We start from the raw sequence: 14196 nt of genomic DNA on the forward strand, positions 1-14196 counted from the left end.
TACTCAATTTTTTAATGCTTCTAATTATATTCTATCATTCATAATAAATAAGATCACGGTAAGTTTTGAGAAGAAAAAAGAACATGTTATAAAGACAATGACTGGAAACTACTAGAGTAGAGAAAACATTTTATTAGAGTGAGAGAGATAGATGGGCGAACACAAATATTGTTATCAAACTGATTGACAAAGGCAAAAGAAAAAAATAATTAATTGTAATACATTCATATGTAAATACCTGGTAATTATTTATTATTATTGACTTTTATGTGACACAACTGAGAGTAGTGAAATATATTCTATAACAATATATTTTAAAAAATCTAATATCTGAGAGTAATAACAATGAATATACATTTTAGTTAATCACCAGGGTCTGGTTGAAAAAATAAAAAGTGATAAAATGAATCAGCACCATGGAAAAGATGGTAGAATCATTGATACCAAACTCACAGCCCACAGCAGTAAAGCTTCCACTGTCATATATTTTCTGGATAATCTTTACCGTTTCCTGTAGACAATCACTCATCTACATCATTTACTAGAATCAAGCTCCTTTGTATTTTTTGTTCACTGGTCTCATGTTGGTGGTTACAAATACATAAACTTGTATTCAAAAAAAAATATGGAACCTCACAGCACAGTAATGTAAACACAAGCAATAGCACATTCTGGATAGCTGAGCATTGTGGGTGGTCACTGGGACATATTTTTGAGATACAAGCAGAATCTTTGATCACTGACTCATAGCTCAATCCATAAGTGTAACATGGTTCACAACTGAGCATACCAATTATGCAGATCCATGATTAAATGATAAACAGGGCTACAAATACTGTAATACTCCTAATCTTCAACTTTTGTTTTCTATTGTTGCAGTAAAATAACAAATGTGAATCTTACTCTAAAAGTGGTAAGTTCATACACACAAACAGAATCTTTCAACTTGATTCTACATTTAAGTTGTTTAGCACTGTAGTACAAGTGACAATCTCCCTAGTAAACTGGATCTTTGAATCCCATCCATACCCTCAGCTATATTCAATTCCCAGTCACAGCAATTTCACTCACTCCACAGAAATGCATGAACTTCTGTTATTCACTGAAGTCAATAAAACTGCTCACCTATTTGATGCATACATTTGATAAACAAAAACGAAAATCGAGTACATATTGCATTTTTCGTTAAGTATTTCATATTTGTAGTATCACTAAGCCTTGCCTCCCATCACACTTTTTTGCATGATGCTCTATTAAACAATCTTGCGTACATTTGTAGAATGTTATAAAACCATTAAATTCAGTTTATAGTGCACGCACACACACACACACACACACAATATGAGATGGGTCCTTAACTCCTTGACAGAGTCACAAAGCCACCATCATGACAGAAATCTCACCACAGTTAATGTCTTCTGAGAGAAGAAAAAGAAAAATCAAATAAAGAAAGAGCTTGAGAAAAGCTGATCCCCAGTACAGCTCTGAATGAGAAGCAAAGTTAACCTTGAGAGGAATTAAACTCAGAACGCTCTCTGCACTCTGAGTTTAAATCCTAACAAGGTCAACTTAGGTTAGACTGATTGCTTTACAATAATCATTCCAGCTCTCCAGTAAAGCAATCTATCCAATAGACTAACAACCCTGAAAGGATTTTATATATATCATCATCATTTAATGTCTGCCCATCTTGCTGGCATGGGTGAGATTATATATATATATATATATGGTCAGAGATGCATGCAAAATGTGTGTTTACAATTGCACCACTCCAAAAACTGCTGAACTACAAGCAATGGCATTTTCATTTTCCACTGAAACAAAAAGTTGCAAAAGTGTGGAATAAATTATCCCTTACTTGAAAAAGGGCCAAGGGTATCAGGCTGTAAAAACAATATGATATAATCTATTCATCTAACCTATGCAAGGATGGAAAAAAAACACATGTAAAAATATATATAATCATCATCATCTTGATGTCCACCTTTCCATACTTTCATGGGTTGAATGGAATTTGCTGAGGCAGATTTTCTACAGCCAAATGCCCTTCCTGTTGCCAACCCTCACCTGTTTTCCCATGATGAGACAAGTTTTCACCGAATGTAAAAGCAAGGAGACAGACATACAAACATACACGTGTGTGCGCGCAGTGGGCTTCTTTCAGTTCCCATTTACCAAATCCACTCACAACTATTTGGCCAACCCAGGGTGTAGTAAAAGACATGGTTGGGAAGCCAACTTCTTACCACAAGGGTAAATCTGTGTGAGTGTGTATGTATCACCTGTATTTAAGGTTTGCTCACAATTCTTGTTTATACAAATATTATACAATGTATTTTTCTTTCTTTCTATTTCATACAAATCTGCTTTACATATTTTTTTTATTGTGTTGCTGGCTATTATTAAAATTTTAAGTTTATAAGCTATTCAAATAATTCTATACACTTGCCTAGCATATTTTTTCACCTGGATTTTTATGCATATATATATATAGAAATTATTTTCATCTCAAAAAGTCTTTCATGTGAAGAGCGCAACAACAATATGAAAAACACATGCCTGTCCCCCACCACTCTCGCTTTGTATATATGCGTATGTGTTCTCTAGTTCATTATCAAAATATCTCGCTTTTATAAAGCTTTTTCGTAACAATAACAGTCTTTTTATAATATCGACATTTCTTGTTAGTTAAGTCACTAACCCCCTCTGGAATTATATAAAGCGTAATGTTACCGCTTCCACCTTATGTAAAAAAATAATAATTTAACAGCAAGGTAAGTTCCTCTAACCCAGTGAAAACATGGACGAGGTTTCACTCCTAATTCTCTTACGTTCAAATCTCGCCTCGGTCATTCTCGCATTTCCATCACTCTAGAGATAAAAATACAAATGTCATGAGTCGATTGAATCAATATTTTATATCATCCTTACAGAAATCCTCTTGAGCCTGCTCCGTCAAAATAAATCCGCGTTGTTTAATAGAGCGGTGTAAAGTGGGTAGATTTGGAGCAGAAGACAAAAAGTCTGAAAAAGATATCTTTCATGAAACCAAATTGGTGACTTAGGCCAAATCAAATCTATGTCGACTTGACCTTTCGTCACTCCAGAGTCGATTAAATAAATACAAGTTATGCATAGGAAATGTATAGATTGACAAAACCCAAACCTGCACGCTAAAAAAGTTCTCGTACCTATTTAACATGCAAAAAAAAAAAAAAAAAAAATCAATATTAATATTCTAAATGCTCGAATCCCACGGTGGTCGATTACGCCTTTCATCCCTCCAGATTCAATAAAATAAGTTCCAGCCAATTACTGAGGTCGATAAAATATGTGGCCTTGTGCTTAAGTTCGAAATCAATATTATTTGTAAGAGCTTGCCGAGTTCGCGAGACGGTTTCGATTCACAATCGCTGCTTTAGTTTTCCCTTACATCAACAATGCTGTCACAAGGAACTGCATGAAGCCCCTTACAATTCTATTCGCTGGTCGAACAAAGGGGGGGAAAAACTAGAATTAAATGATTACGAAAATTACTACTTCTAATTAAATCTCCAGTTATATATTTAATAAAATATAATAAGCCTGCAATAATCTTTGATGATGAAAGATCTAAAGAAGTGGTGGGGGAAGAAATTTGGAGGAGGAAACTAATCGGAAAGCAAAAGAAAAATCAGGCGGAGGGGAGTGAGAGGGTACAAGGGCGAAAGTGAACAAGAGACGTGCTAGTTCAAGACCGACAAAGCACTTTAAAAAAAAAAATCATCAATACTATTATTTTTCTTTGTTGTGACCAACCATTCACGATGCTCCCCTACTTTATCAATAAGTAATTCTAAAATAGTCAGTCAGTTGGTCACAATTGTCGCTAAGTAAACACCAAAGAAAGAACAATGAAGAATTGGTTTTCTGCTGCCATTGCAGCATTTAATGAATTAAGTGGCTGACATATATAAATACACATATATATATATACACGCACTCATTCTAGTGTAATCTGTCAATGGACGTAATACAGCAAATACTCTAGTATTTTTTTTTTACTTACACCAAGTTTTTTTTTTATTTTTTTACTATATATGACATTTCAACAAGACAAACCCTGTAAATATATAACATAAACACGAAAGTAAAGTGTTAAAAGTAATTTAGTGAAACTAAGAAGATAGGAACGACGCTTGCACAAAAAAAGACAAATTCACGAGAGAGGAAGTCTTTCCTGCTCCCCTTATTACTATAAAAATAATGATGATGATGAACCGTATAATTTAGATACATCACAAGGTAAATTATTGTTAATTTCTATCATGATTTATTATTACTACTACTACTACTATCATTATATATGAAAGCATGTAAATAATATGAATTTTGCTATTTTTATTTCCCTTTTGTTCCTTAGCAAAAACTGTTTTACATCGTTTTAGGAATGAGATCTGGCAGATGAAAATTAAACATAAATGTGGACAGCGAGAAAATAGAGAAAATTGTACGGAAGTAACAACGACTGTGGTTTAGACGAAGATATACAGAATTATTCAAGAAGAGAATGTCCCACGAAATACTCAAGGATAAGTACGGATGTAAGTATCTGAGATATATAATATTTATAGACTTGAAGAGTATATGTGTGTGTGGTGTATAAATTTAAGTGCGAATATGTGTGGTATGACAACATGAACTGATAGTATGTGTAAAGAACTGGGAATGTTGTGGTCGAGAGTGCGTACTATATATATATTTTATGTGCGTGTGTGCGTAAAGGAGTTACGAACGTGTGATATAAGTATGTGTGTGTGTGTGTGTCTGCATGTATGTGCCAGAGGCTTTGTTTATTATCAGACATTTTGAGCTTTTACTACAAGTTGAAAAGGGAAACAGTGGACATTAGAGATATAAAACAAAGACGTAATTCCGGCAAACTTACCGCAATAAAAGTTCACAGTAACCTGGTTCTGTTCCTTAATAATTTCAATTCTATGTGGTGCTTTATCAGAATTATCAAAATAACCGCTTTCCTTGTAAATAGCTATATGCACGTTGTCAAACACAGCCGCCATGTTGTTCTACGGCCAGAAAGAGGCTACAATTCCAGTAGTAGCGACAAGAAACGTGTATTTCCGGATTGCACCGGAATAGGCCGAAACACCAGAATTGCGCGCTCGCAGGCACGTGATGTTAATGTGGGGCGGGAAGTAATGTTAATGTGTTTGCATATTTTTCTGCCCGAATTATTGATTACTATTGGTGAGCTGCAAGACCTATTCGTAAAGGGAATATTATGTAGTGAATCGATTTACAGAATATTACTGGTATTTATTTTATGAATTACGGTGAGATGAAAAACTAAGTTGACTCTCAGGAATAAGTGAACTCAACGTTGATGAGTCGGGGACTCATCAGGAATTGAACTCAGAACATAGAGAAACGAAACTAAATCTTGCAAAGCGCTTAATTCGGTACTATCGAACTTCTACATTTCTCTGGTCTTTTCCCCTATAAAATATTGATTGTTTCCAGTATTGAATGGTTTTATTTTTGAAAGACAAGGACATCAGATTTATAGGATAAGGGAAGTGGAGTATTGTGATGTTTATGCCTTTCTTAATAGCATTTACAACATAATTGGATTTAACCAGAACTGAACCAAGAATGTAGACTAAATTGGAAATCAGTAAGAATTGAACTCAAAACCTCGACCTTAGAACTTGTTAATTTGTTTATTATTGATTTCTGAAGTTGGTTTGCAGCCACACATGTTGGAGGAAGGATATAATCAAATTCATTGACCTCCAATATTTGACTGGTGCTTTAATCATCCCATGAAGAGTGACAAAGTTGACCTCAATGAGATTCTCAATATCTATCAAATATCAATTTCTGACAAAGCAGAAGACCTCACATTAAGAGGAGAAATGAGATTCTAGAAAAATCCAATGATATAAGAAATGTGAAAAACTCTTTAGTTGGGTTGAAACCAAATCACTTACTCAATCCAACCTTGAAACAGTATTCAAATTATGCTATATCATTTTAAAGAATCAAAGACATGAATAAAGTAGTCTTAGATACACTATGTCAGAAAAACAGACAATACAATGGCTGCAACATGGGAGCTCAGCTTGATCAGGGCAGAGCTGAAGCTAAACAACAACATTCTTAAAGTGTTCTTTGATAAGGTATGGCTGTGTGGTTAAGAAGCTTACTTTGCAACCACATGGTACTGGGTTCAGTCCCGCTGTGTGGCACCTTGAACAAATGTCTTTTACGAAAGCCCCGTGCTGACCAATGTCTTATGAGTGAGTTTGATCAACCCAGGGCTGGTAGATGGAAACTGTGTGGAAGCCCATCAAATATATGTGTGTTTATATTTGTCACCCCACCCACATCATTGCTTGACAACTGGAATTGTTTGTTTCTGTCTTCATAAATTAGTGGTTAGGCGTAAGATACCAACCAAAAAGCACCAGATTTAAGAAAACAAATTTTGGGGTCAATTTATTTTATTAAATCCTTCAATTATACTTTCTTTAGTATTTTAAGAGGATAACACCTTTAAAGATTTATGCAAATATTTATTGCTTTGGTCAGGTGTGGGGGCATGTACCATTGCAACGTGTTCATTTATTGGTATATACCAGAAACTTCCCAGGTGACCCATCTCTCTGAGATACCCTCTCATCTGCCATGACCATGTGGCACAGGTATGGTCCCAGGAATTTTTCAAAGGGAGGGCACATGGTCAGAAGGGAATACAGTTGCAGGAGAAAAGGGCGTAATAACATTATTTAGAAGGGCATATTTCTTTTCTTGAGGGAGGCACATGCCCTCAGCTCCCCACCCCAACCTTGGATCCACTCCTGGGGCATGTGGTCAACCAGCATGAGCTGTCAACCCAGCCAGATCCTCAATGAAGAGGACATAATAGATAGGATCTATGTCAAGAAATAAAGCAACATGGTCTAGCAGTATGACCTGGTGCTCCTGAATTGTACATGTAACAGGACACATCCCAGTTTCTGAGTAGAGTCATAATCCTGCAAAGCATCCTGGTACCAAAGGATTTTAGGCAGTTCCTAAGTGACCCAGACAGTGTCCAAGTCTCACAACTATAGAGCAGGACATGGAGGAACAGAGATCTAAAGACCCAAATCTTTGTCCTCCTACACAGATATTGGCAGCACCAAACAACCTTGTCCAATGAGTCCACAACAGCTCCAGCTTTTCCTAGTCTATGTCTTTTTAGGGCTTCAGACTCACAACTGTGTTTAGCATCAGCACCAACACCAATGCTTTTTACATGGCACCTTGGTTTAAGGATATCAATTCTATTGTGGTGGGTAGGTCTTCAAGAGTACAGCAATGCACCACATAATTCGATCCTCTGTCATTTGTTTCGTAAGTGATTGGCTTTCAACACTTCATCCTGTGTTTCTTGGGTCTCTCTTTTCCACAACTTCCCTCCATTTTAAGTTATCAGCACTTCTTTATGCAGCTGTCCTCATCATGTAACCAAAGCAGTGCAGTCTCCTCTCTTGTACACTGCCTCTTATGCTTAACTTTGCTCTCAGTATACTAGTGCTCAGTTACACATGTCCACTGATGCTGTACATACAACAGAGCATACCAGCTTTATTCCTCTCTACTCTTTGTATATCCTCTGTATTCAGGGCCCATGTCTTACTACCATGTAGCCTTTCAGTTTGTACTCATGCATCATACAATCTTCCTTTCACTTGGAGAGAGAGAGACCTGAACTTTCTTCATCCTATTCTTATTCTAGCAATTACACTTCTATAACATCTGGAGAACCTCCAGAACATTTGAGGAAATCAGTTTCCCATGTATCTGTGGTCCCAGATTTTATACCTATGTACCTTGCCTGTGAGGACCCTGGCTGAAGCTCCTCTCCACCTTACCTCTTGTATGCAGCATACATCAACACGTCTCCATTCAAACATCTCTACAATCTCACTAGACCTACCTTTCAGTGTGCCTACTTTAACAGTGCCAACTCTAAAAACATGAAGGAATGTGTTAGGAGACATAGGGAGGGGAAATGTTATTCAGTGCCTGAAAAGAAGGTTTTCATGTTCATTTGATAGACATGCTACACCTGTTCTCACTTTCGACCTGTCATCATTCAAACATTCAAGTGTGTTAAGATTGTTGCCCCCCCGCCCCCACTGGGGGTAGGAGTAGGTGTTAGTGCCACTGTAAGTAAAAGCATTATTTAAGGATTCCTGGAGTTGCAGATATAAGTAAGTAAATCAATAAAGATAGATAAAGGAGGAGGATGAGAAGAATATGAATATCAATATGCCAATGTTAGGTTAAGTAGGTGGGCAGCTAAACTAGTTGCATTTGTCCGAGGAGAGAGATGGGGAGAGGAAATTGCAGGTATGATAGAGGATACCACCTGTGAGGAAGGGGGTTTCCAGTGAGAGAAGAGAGGAACAAGCATGCCCATTAGAATGAACATGCACACATTCACACAAGCACGCACGCGCACAGAACAAGCATGCACATATAGCCCATTAGCTTTCCCTTTCTCTTCGATACGTCCATGGAAATTACTGAGTAGTTGTTTGTTGACAAATTTCGAGTCAAGACGAAAGATAGCTGATTAAGTAGGTGGGCAGCTAAACTAGTTGCATTTGTTCCAGGAGAGAGGGAAAGGAGATTGCAGGTATGATAGAGGATACCACCAGTGAGAGAGAGGGTTTCCGGTGAGAGAAGAGAGATGTCCGGTAATAGTGGTGGGAGAAGAGAGAGATATCCGGTGTTGGTGGAGGGAGAGAAAGAATATATGTGTGTGTGTATATATATATATATATATATATATGTGAATTTCATCTGGTTGTAGAAAATCTGCCTCAACAAATTCTGCCCAACTCATGAAAAAGTAAATGATTAATGATGATGATAATCATGTATTTTAATTTTTTTAAAACAGTCTTTCTAAATCTTATACTTTAATTTTGATCTGATTTGGTCTGGAATATTCCTGTTCTTTTGTCTCTTATTCTTCAGTTCAAGAATATTTAAGTCCTCTGTCTCTTAAAATGTCTTTCTTTTCTACATTGTACACATTGGGTGTAACATAAATATTTTGTCCAAAGAATTTCATAACTATCATTTGAAAACTTTTGTTATTGAAATAGTTCTAAACTTGAAATAGTAAACCATCATTAACAAAAGATAATCATAAGGATTCAAAGCCTCACATTTTACTTTTTTAAACTTTGTTAACAACAGTTTGGAGGTGACAACAATATGGCTACAGAGTAAATACCATCCTCTCCTCAGTTACAGGAGATGGTGTTCTTCAACACACATACACACACACACACACAAACACACATGCACACACAGAGTTCTTTACCTCCCACTATTACCACCCACAATTGTAATATGAAATTTCTGTAGTAGCATCTCCACTGTTGTTGTTCAACTACAAATTTGGTTTAAATATTCAGTAAATTGTCTGAGATAAATGGTAAAGCTATCATCAGCTCTTTTAAATGTCACAAATTTTCAGTTTGCATAAGATTTTTTCTTGTTGTAATGCAGATTATAGCATTTTTACAGGCTTTTTCCATCTAATTTCACTGCAATTCCTTCTTCCTCAATGTTCAACATTAAGATTGATTTGCTTATGATTAATAGTAAACTCCTTATTTGGTGTTACCTAAATAGTCATCATCGTTTTTTGAGTTTCAAACAAAGCCAATTTAGTTCACCAATCCATATGAGCGATAAGTAATATATGTTAATGAGTCCCCTAACCTATTTGGTCATAGAGGTACTCTGTTTTTCAATGTCATCTCTCAGTTTTAAAATGATAGTGTGTGATTTGATGGAACATTACTGCTATTTCTAGCATATCAGGAATCCATATAGAGGGTCCCTTGTCAGTATGTTGTCATATATATTTATCCCTCAGGTCCTAATTCAGAGCTACTGAAACAGAACATCAACTGCATCACTCTAACCATCCCCCGAGGACCTGCAAAGTTTAGATGCACAGTCCCTTCCTCTATATTGATACCATTTAAAAATGTAAATATATGGACACAGAGCTGGTATGACCATGAGGCTAAGAAGATTGCTTCTCAAGCATGCAGTCTTGAGTTCAGTCTCGCTGTTTGGCATCTTGGGCAAATGTCTTCTGCTATAGTACCAGGCCAACCAAAGCCTTGTGAGTAGATTTGGCAGATTAAAACTGAAAGAAGCTTGTTATAATTCCAATCCACAAGTTAGACTAATTTGCCTATCTAAATCAGATATTGGTAATATTACTAAATTTATTATTGATAAGCATATTCCTAAGCTTAGACAAAATGTTAATTTATGTTTATAGTCCTTGAAAGTAATTGAGTGGTTCATTAATATTGAGGATATATATATATATATACATACATACATATATATATATATATTGGCCTGCTCACTTAGCTAGCGAGGTGGCATCATTTGAAGGCTAAAACAATGCAAAGCGCATTGTGACCAGTGATGTGTAGCAACATCTGATAGCCTGGTCGGTCACGGTGATCATGGTGATATATATATTATTTATCACCCGATGAGACACATCTGCACCACTGGATGCTCTTGAACCAATTGTTGAGTGTCCCACCCAAGAGGAATCGTTGCTAGATATGTTGAAACAATTGTCGTGATTAATAATAAATTCTCATATATTCCATCTTCTGTCTTTCATTTGTTATATATATATATATATATATATATATATATATATATATATATATAATTAATCAATTTAGGGAGGCAAAAAAATTTTGTAGAATTCTTTTGCCCCAGCGCCTAGTGGGAAAAAATTAAATAGTCATAAACCATTTTTAAGTTCAATATCACAATCAAGGAACGGCCATAATAGGCCATTCACCCACTAGAAATAACAGCCAAAAAGCTTCAACCGCCAAATAACATTAATTCTGTAAACCAGGAGAAAATTAAAAAAACATTTACCCTGAAATTCCTTATACGATGCACCGTTTCGTCTACTGTTTAATGGTAAACTATCCTGATTAAATTAAATCAAGCCAATCTACCATAGGCCCTTAGATTCATCAGTAAGGAATAGCCAAATCGGAACAGATATTTTTCACGAGGCATTCACGTCCATGCCTCGCCAATATCTGACCTAAAATTTTCAAATCGTCGCACTCGCGCCAAATTTATCGGCAGCAAATAAATATAAGCCGCCGATTCCATTACGGAACTAACCAGAAAATTCATAATTAATCAATTTAGGGAGGCAAAAAAATTTTGTAGAATTCTTTTGCCCCCAGCGGCCTAGTGGGAAAAAATTAAATAGTCATAAACCATTTTTAAGTTCAATATCACAATCAAGGAACGGCCATAATAGGCCATTCACCCACTAGAAATAACAGCCAAAAAGCTTCAACCGCAAAATAACATTAATTCTGTAAACCAGGAGAAAATTAAAAAAACATTACCCTGAAATTCTTATACGATGCACCGTTTCGTCTACTGTTTAATGGTAAACTATCCTGATTAAATTAAATCAAGCCAATCTACCATAGGCCCTTAGATTCATCAGTAAGGAATAGCCAAATCGGTAGATTGGCTTGATTTAATTTAATCAGGATAGTTTACCATTAAACAGTAGACGAAACGGTGCATCGTATAAGGAATTTCAGGGTAAATGTTTTTTTAATTTTCTCCTGGTTTACAGAATTAATGTTATTTTGCGGTTGAAGCTTTTTGGCTGTTATTTCTAGTGGGTGAATGGCCTATTATGGCCGTTCCTTGATTGTGATATTGAACTTAAAAATGGTTTATGACTATTTAATTTTTTCCCACTAGGCCGCTGGGGCAAAAGAATTCTACAAAATTTTTTGCCTCCCTAAATTGATTAATTATGAATTTTCTGGTTAGTTCCGTAATGGAATCGGCGGCTTATATTATTGCTGCCGATAAATTTGGCGCGAGTGCGACGATTTGAAAATTTTAGGTCAGATATTGGCGAGGCATGGACGTGAATGCCTCGTGAAAAATATCTGTTCCGATTTTGGCTATTCCTTACTGATGAATCTAAGGGCCTATGGTAGATTGGCTTGATTTAATTAATCAGGATAGTTTACCATTAAACAGTAGACGAAACGGTGCATCGTATAAGGAATTTCAGGGTAAATGTTTTTTTAATTTTCTCCTGGTTTACAGAATTAATGTTATTTTGCGGTTGAAGCTTTTTGGCTGTTATTTCTAGTGGGTGAATGGCCTATTATGGCCGTTCCTTGATTGTGATATATATATATATATATATATATATATATATATATATATATATATATATATATATATATATTAATATATATATATTATATATATATATATATATATATATATATATATATATATATAGAGAGAGAGAGAGAGTTAACATCCATCCATAAGGTAGCAAAAGCAACAAAAATTTTGGAAGAAAAAATATAAATAATAAGTGAAAATTGAACCAGTGCTTGTGTTAGATAATAAGGCATTAAGACAACATGGCTCTCTCCAGACACAACATAATTTGCTTCAACACATGAATTCACATGAAGAATCTTGCAAACCAGATACAAAAATGAAATATATTTGTGCTTGTGTGTATCCTTGTCTAAACATCACATGATGGCTGAAAATGAGCAGCACCATCATACAAGCAAGGATGTTGATTTCCAGTCTCCCATGAAAAACATATCTGGCCATGGGGAAATATTACCGTGCTTGGAAATAAGTGAGGGTTGGTGACTGGAAGAGCATCCGGTGGTAGAAAATCTGCCATGGCAAATTTTGTCTGACCCATACAAGCATGGAAAAATGGACATCAAATGATGATAAGAGTATGTAAATTACCTGCCCATTCTTCTCCAATATCTTATCATCTTTGGCTGTCTAATATATTAACAGTGGCTCATGAACATAAACGATTGTTCGCTCTTTAATATGTCAACAGTAACTGAAATATTGGTTTCAAATTTTGGCACATGGTCAGCAGTCTGAGGGGAGGGGATAAACCAATTACATTGACTCCATTGCTCAACTGCTACTCATTTTATAGACCCAGAAAGGATGAAAGGCAAAGCCGATCTTAGTGGAATTTGAACTCAGAATGTACTGGTTGAAATGCCACAAAGCATCTGGAATTTCTCTTTTAATTATGCAATATAAAATGAGGCCATCAACATATAGTAGTGCTCACAAGTACCTGGTTTTAATTTTTCTCTGATATAGTCTGGAGGGTTATGTTGAATAAGAAGAGACTGAGAACCCATCATTGGTGATATCCTTACTTGTTCATTAATTTATTATGGTATTTGTTGCTAGTTCACACCTCACTGATAGAACCTTGTACATTATTTGTTTGGTTCTCACAAGCCATTCATCTACCCTTAGCGTCCTCAGGGAGCACCAGATCACAGAGTGAGGGACTCTGTTAAAGGCAGTCTCTTGGTTGACAAATGCCAAGAACAATGGCTTACTTTTTGCTAAATACTTCTGCAGTTGTCTTACATGAGAGAGGGCATTAATAGCACTTCTCCCTGGTACAAAACCAAAATGGATTTCATCTAACCTAATTTTCTTTCTGACAGTAACTCTTTCCATAATTTTTATGACCTGGCCCAACAATTTGATACTTTTGTAATTACTTCTTTTACATCATCATCATTGTTTAACATCCGTTTTCCATGTTGGAATGGGTTGGACAGCTTTGCTGGAGTCTGGCAAGCCAATAGGCTGCACCAGGCTTCAGTCTGATCTGGCAAGGTTTCTACAGCTGGATGCCCTTCCTAACACCAACCACTCCGAGAGTGTTGTGGGTGCATTTTATGTGCTACTGGCACAGGAGCCAGTCAGGCAACACTAGTATCAACCATATTCGGACAGTGCTTTTTACATGCCACTGACACGGGAGCCAGTTGGGTGGGAGAGCACTGGCATTGACCACATTTGGATGGTGCTTTTTACATGCCACTGGCACAAGGAGTCAGTCACCTTTGTAACAATTAACTACAAAGCCAGTTTTGGGTATAGTACCTTCTTGTACAATCTAATTAACTATACAGGTGATTAGGTATATCCTACTTCAATAGATATCATAAGTATCTCAGTGGTAATTCCAGATTGACCAGGGGCTCTCTCTACCTTCATATTCTTAATTGC

The 14196-nt window shown here is 36.2% G+C and overlaps 1 protein-coding gene across 9 annotated transcripts in view; it reads right to left on the bottom strand.

Annotated features, from left to right (window-relative positions):
- Nucleotides 1-5096, bottom strand: part of LOC115220002 (histone-arginine methyltransferase CARM1) — a 100620-nt gene extending 95524 nt beyond the window's left edge. For 6 of the 9 annotated variants that reach the window (XR_003882402.2, XR_003882401.2, XR_005002164.1 and 3 more), the window contains exon 1: nt 4928-5096. Coding sequence is in view for 6 of the 9 variants with exons in the window: in XM_029790303.2 (XP_029646163.1) it covers nt 4928-5060 (133 nt within the window). In the remaining 3 variants the exon portion in view is untranslated. The remainder of the gene's footprint in view (nt 1-4927) is intronic. The other 3 variants (XM_029790306.2, XM_029790305.2, XM_029790304.2) reach the window with 1 other exon arrangement.
- Nucleotides 5097-14196: the final 9100 nt, after the last annotated feature.

The sequence above is a fragment of the Octopus sinensis genome, linkage group LG15 (assembly GCF_006345805.1).
Source record: "Octopus sinensis linkage group LG15, ASM634580v1, whole genome shotgun sequence".
Taxonomy (NCBI): domain Eukaryota; kingdom Metazoa; phylum Mollusca; class Cephalopoda; order Octopoda; family Octopodidae; genus Octopus; species Octopus sinensis.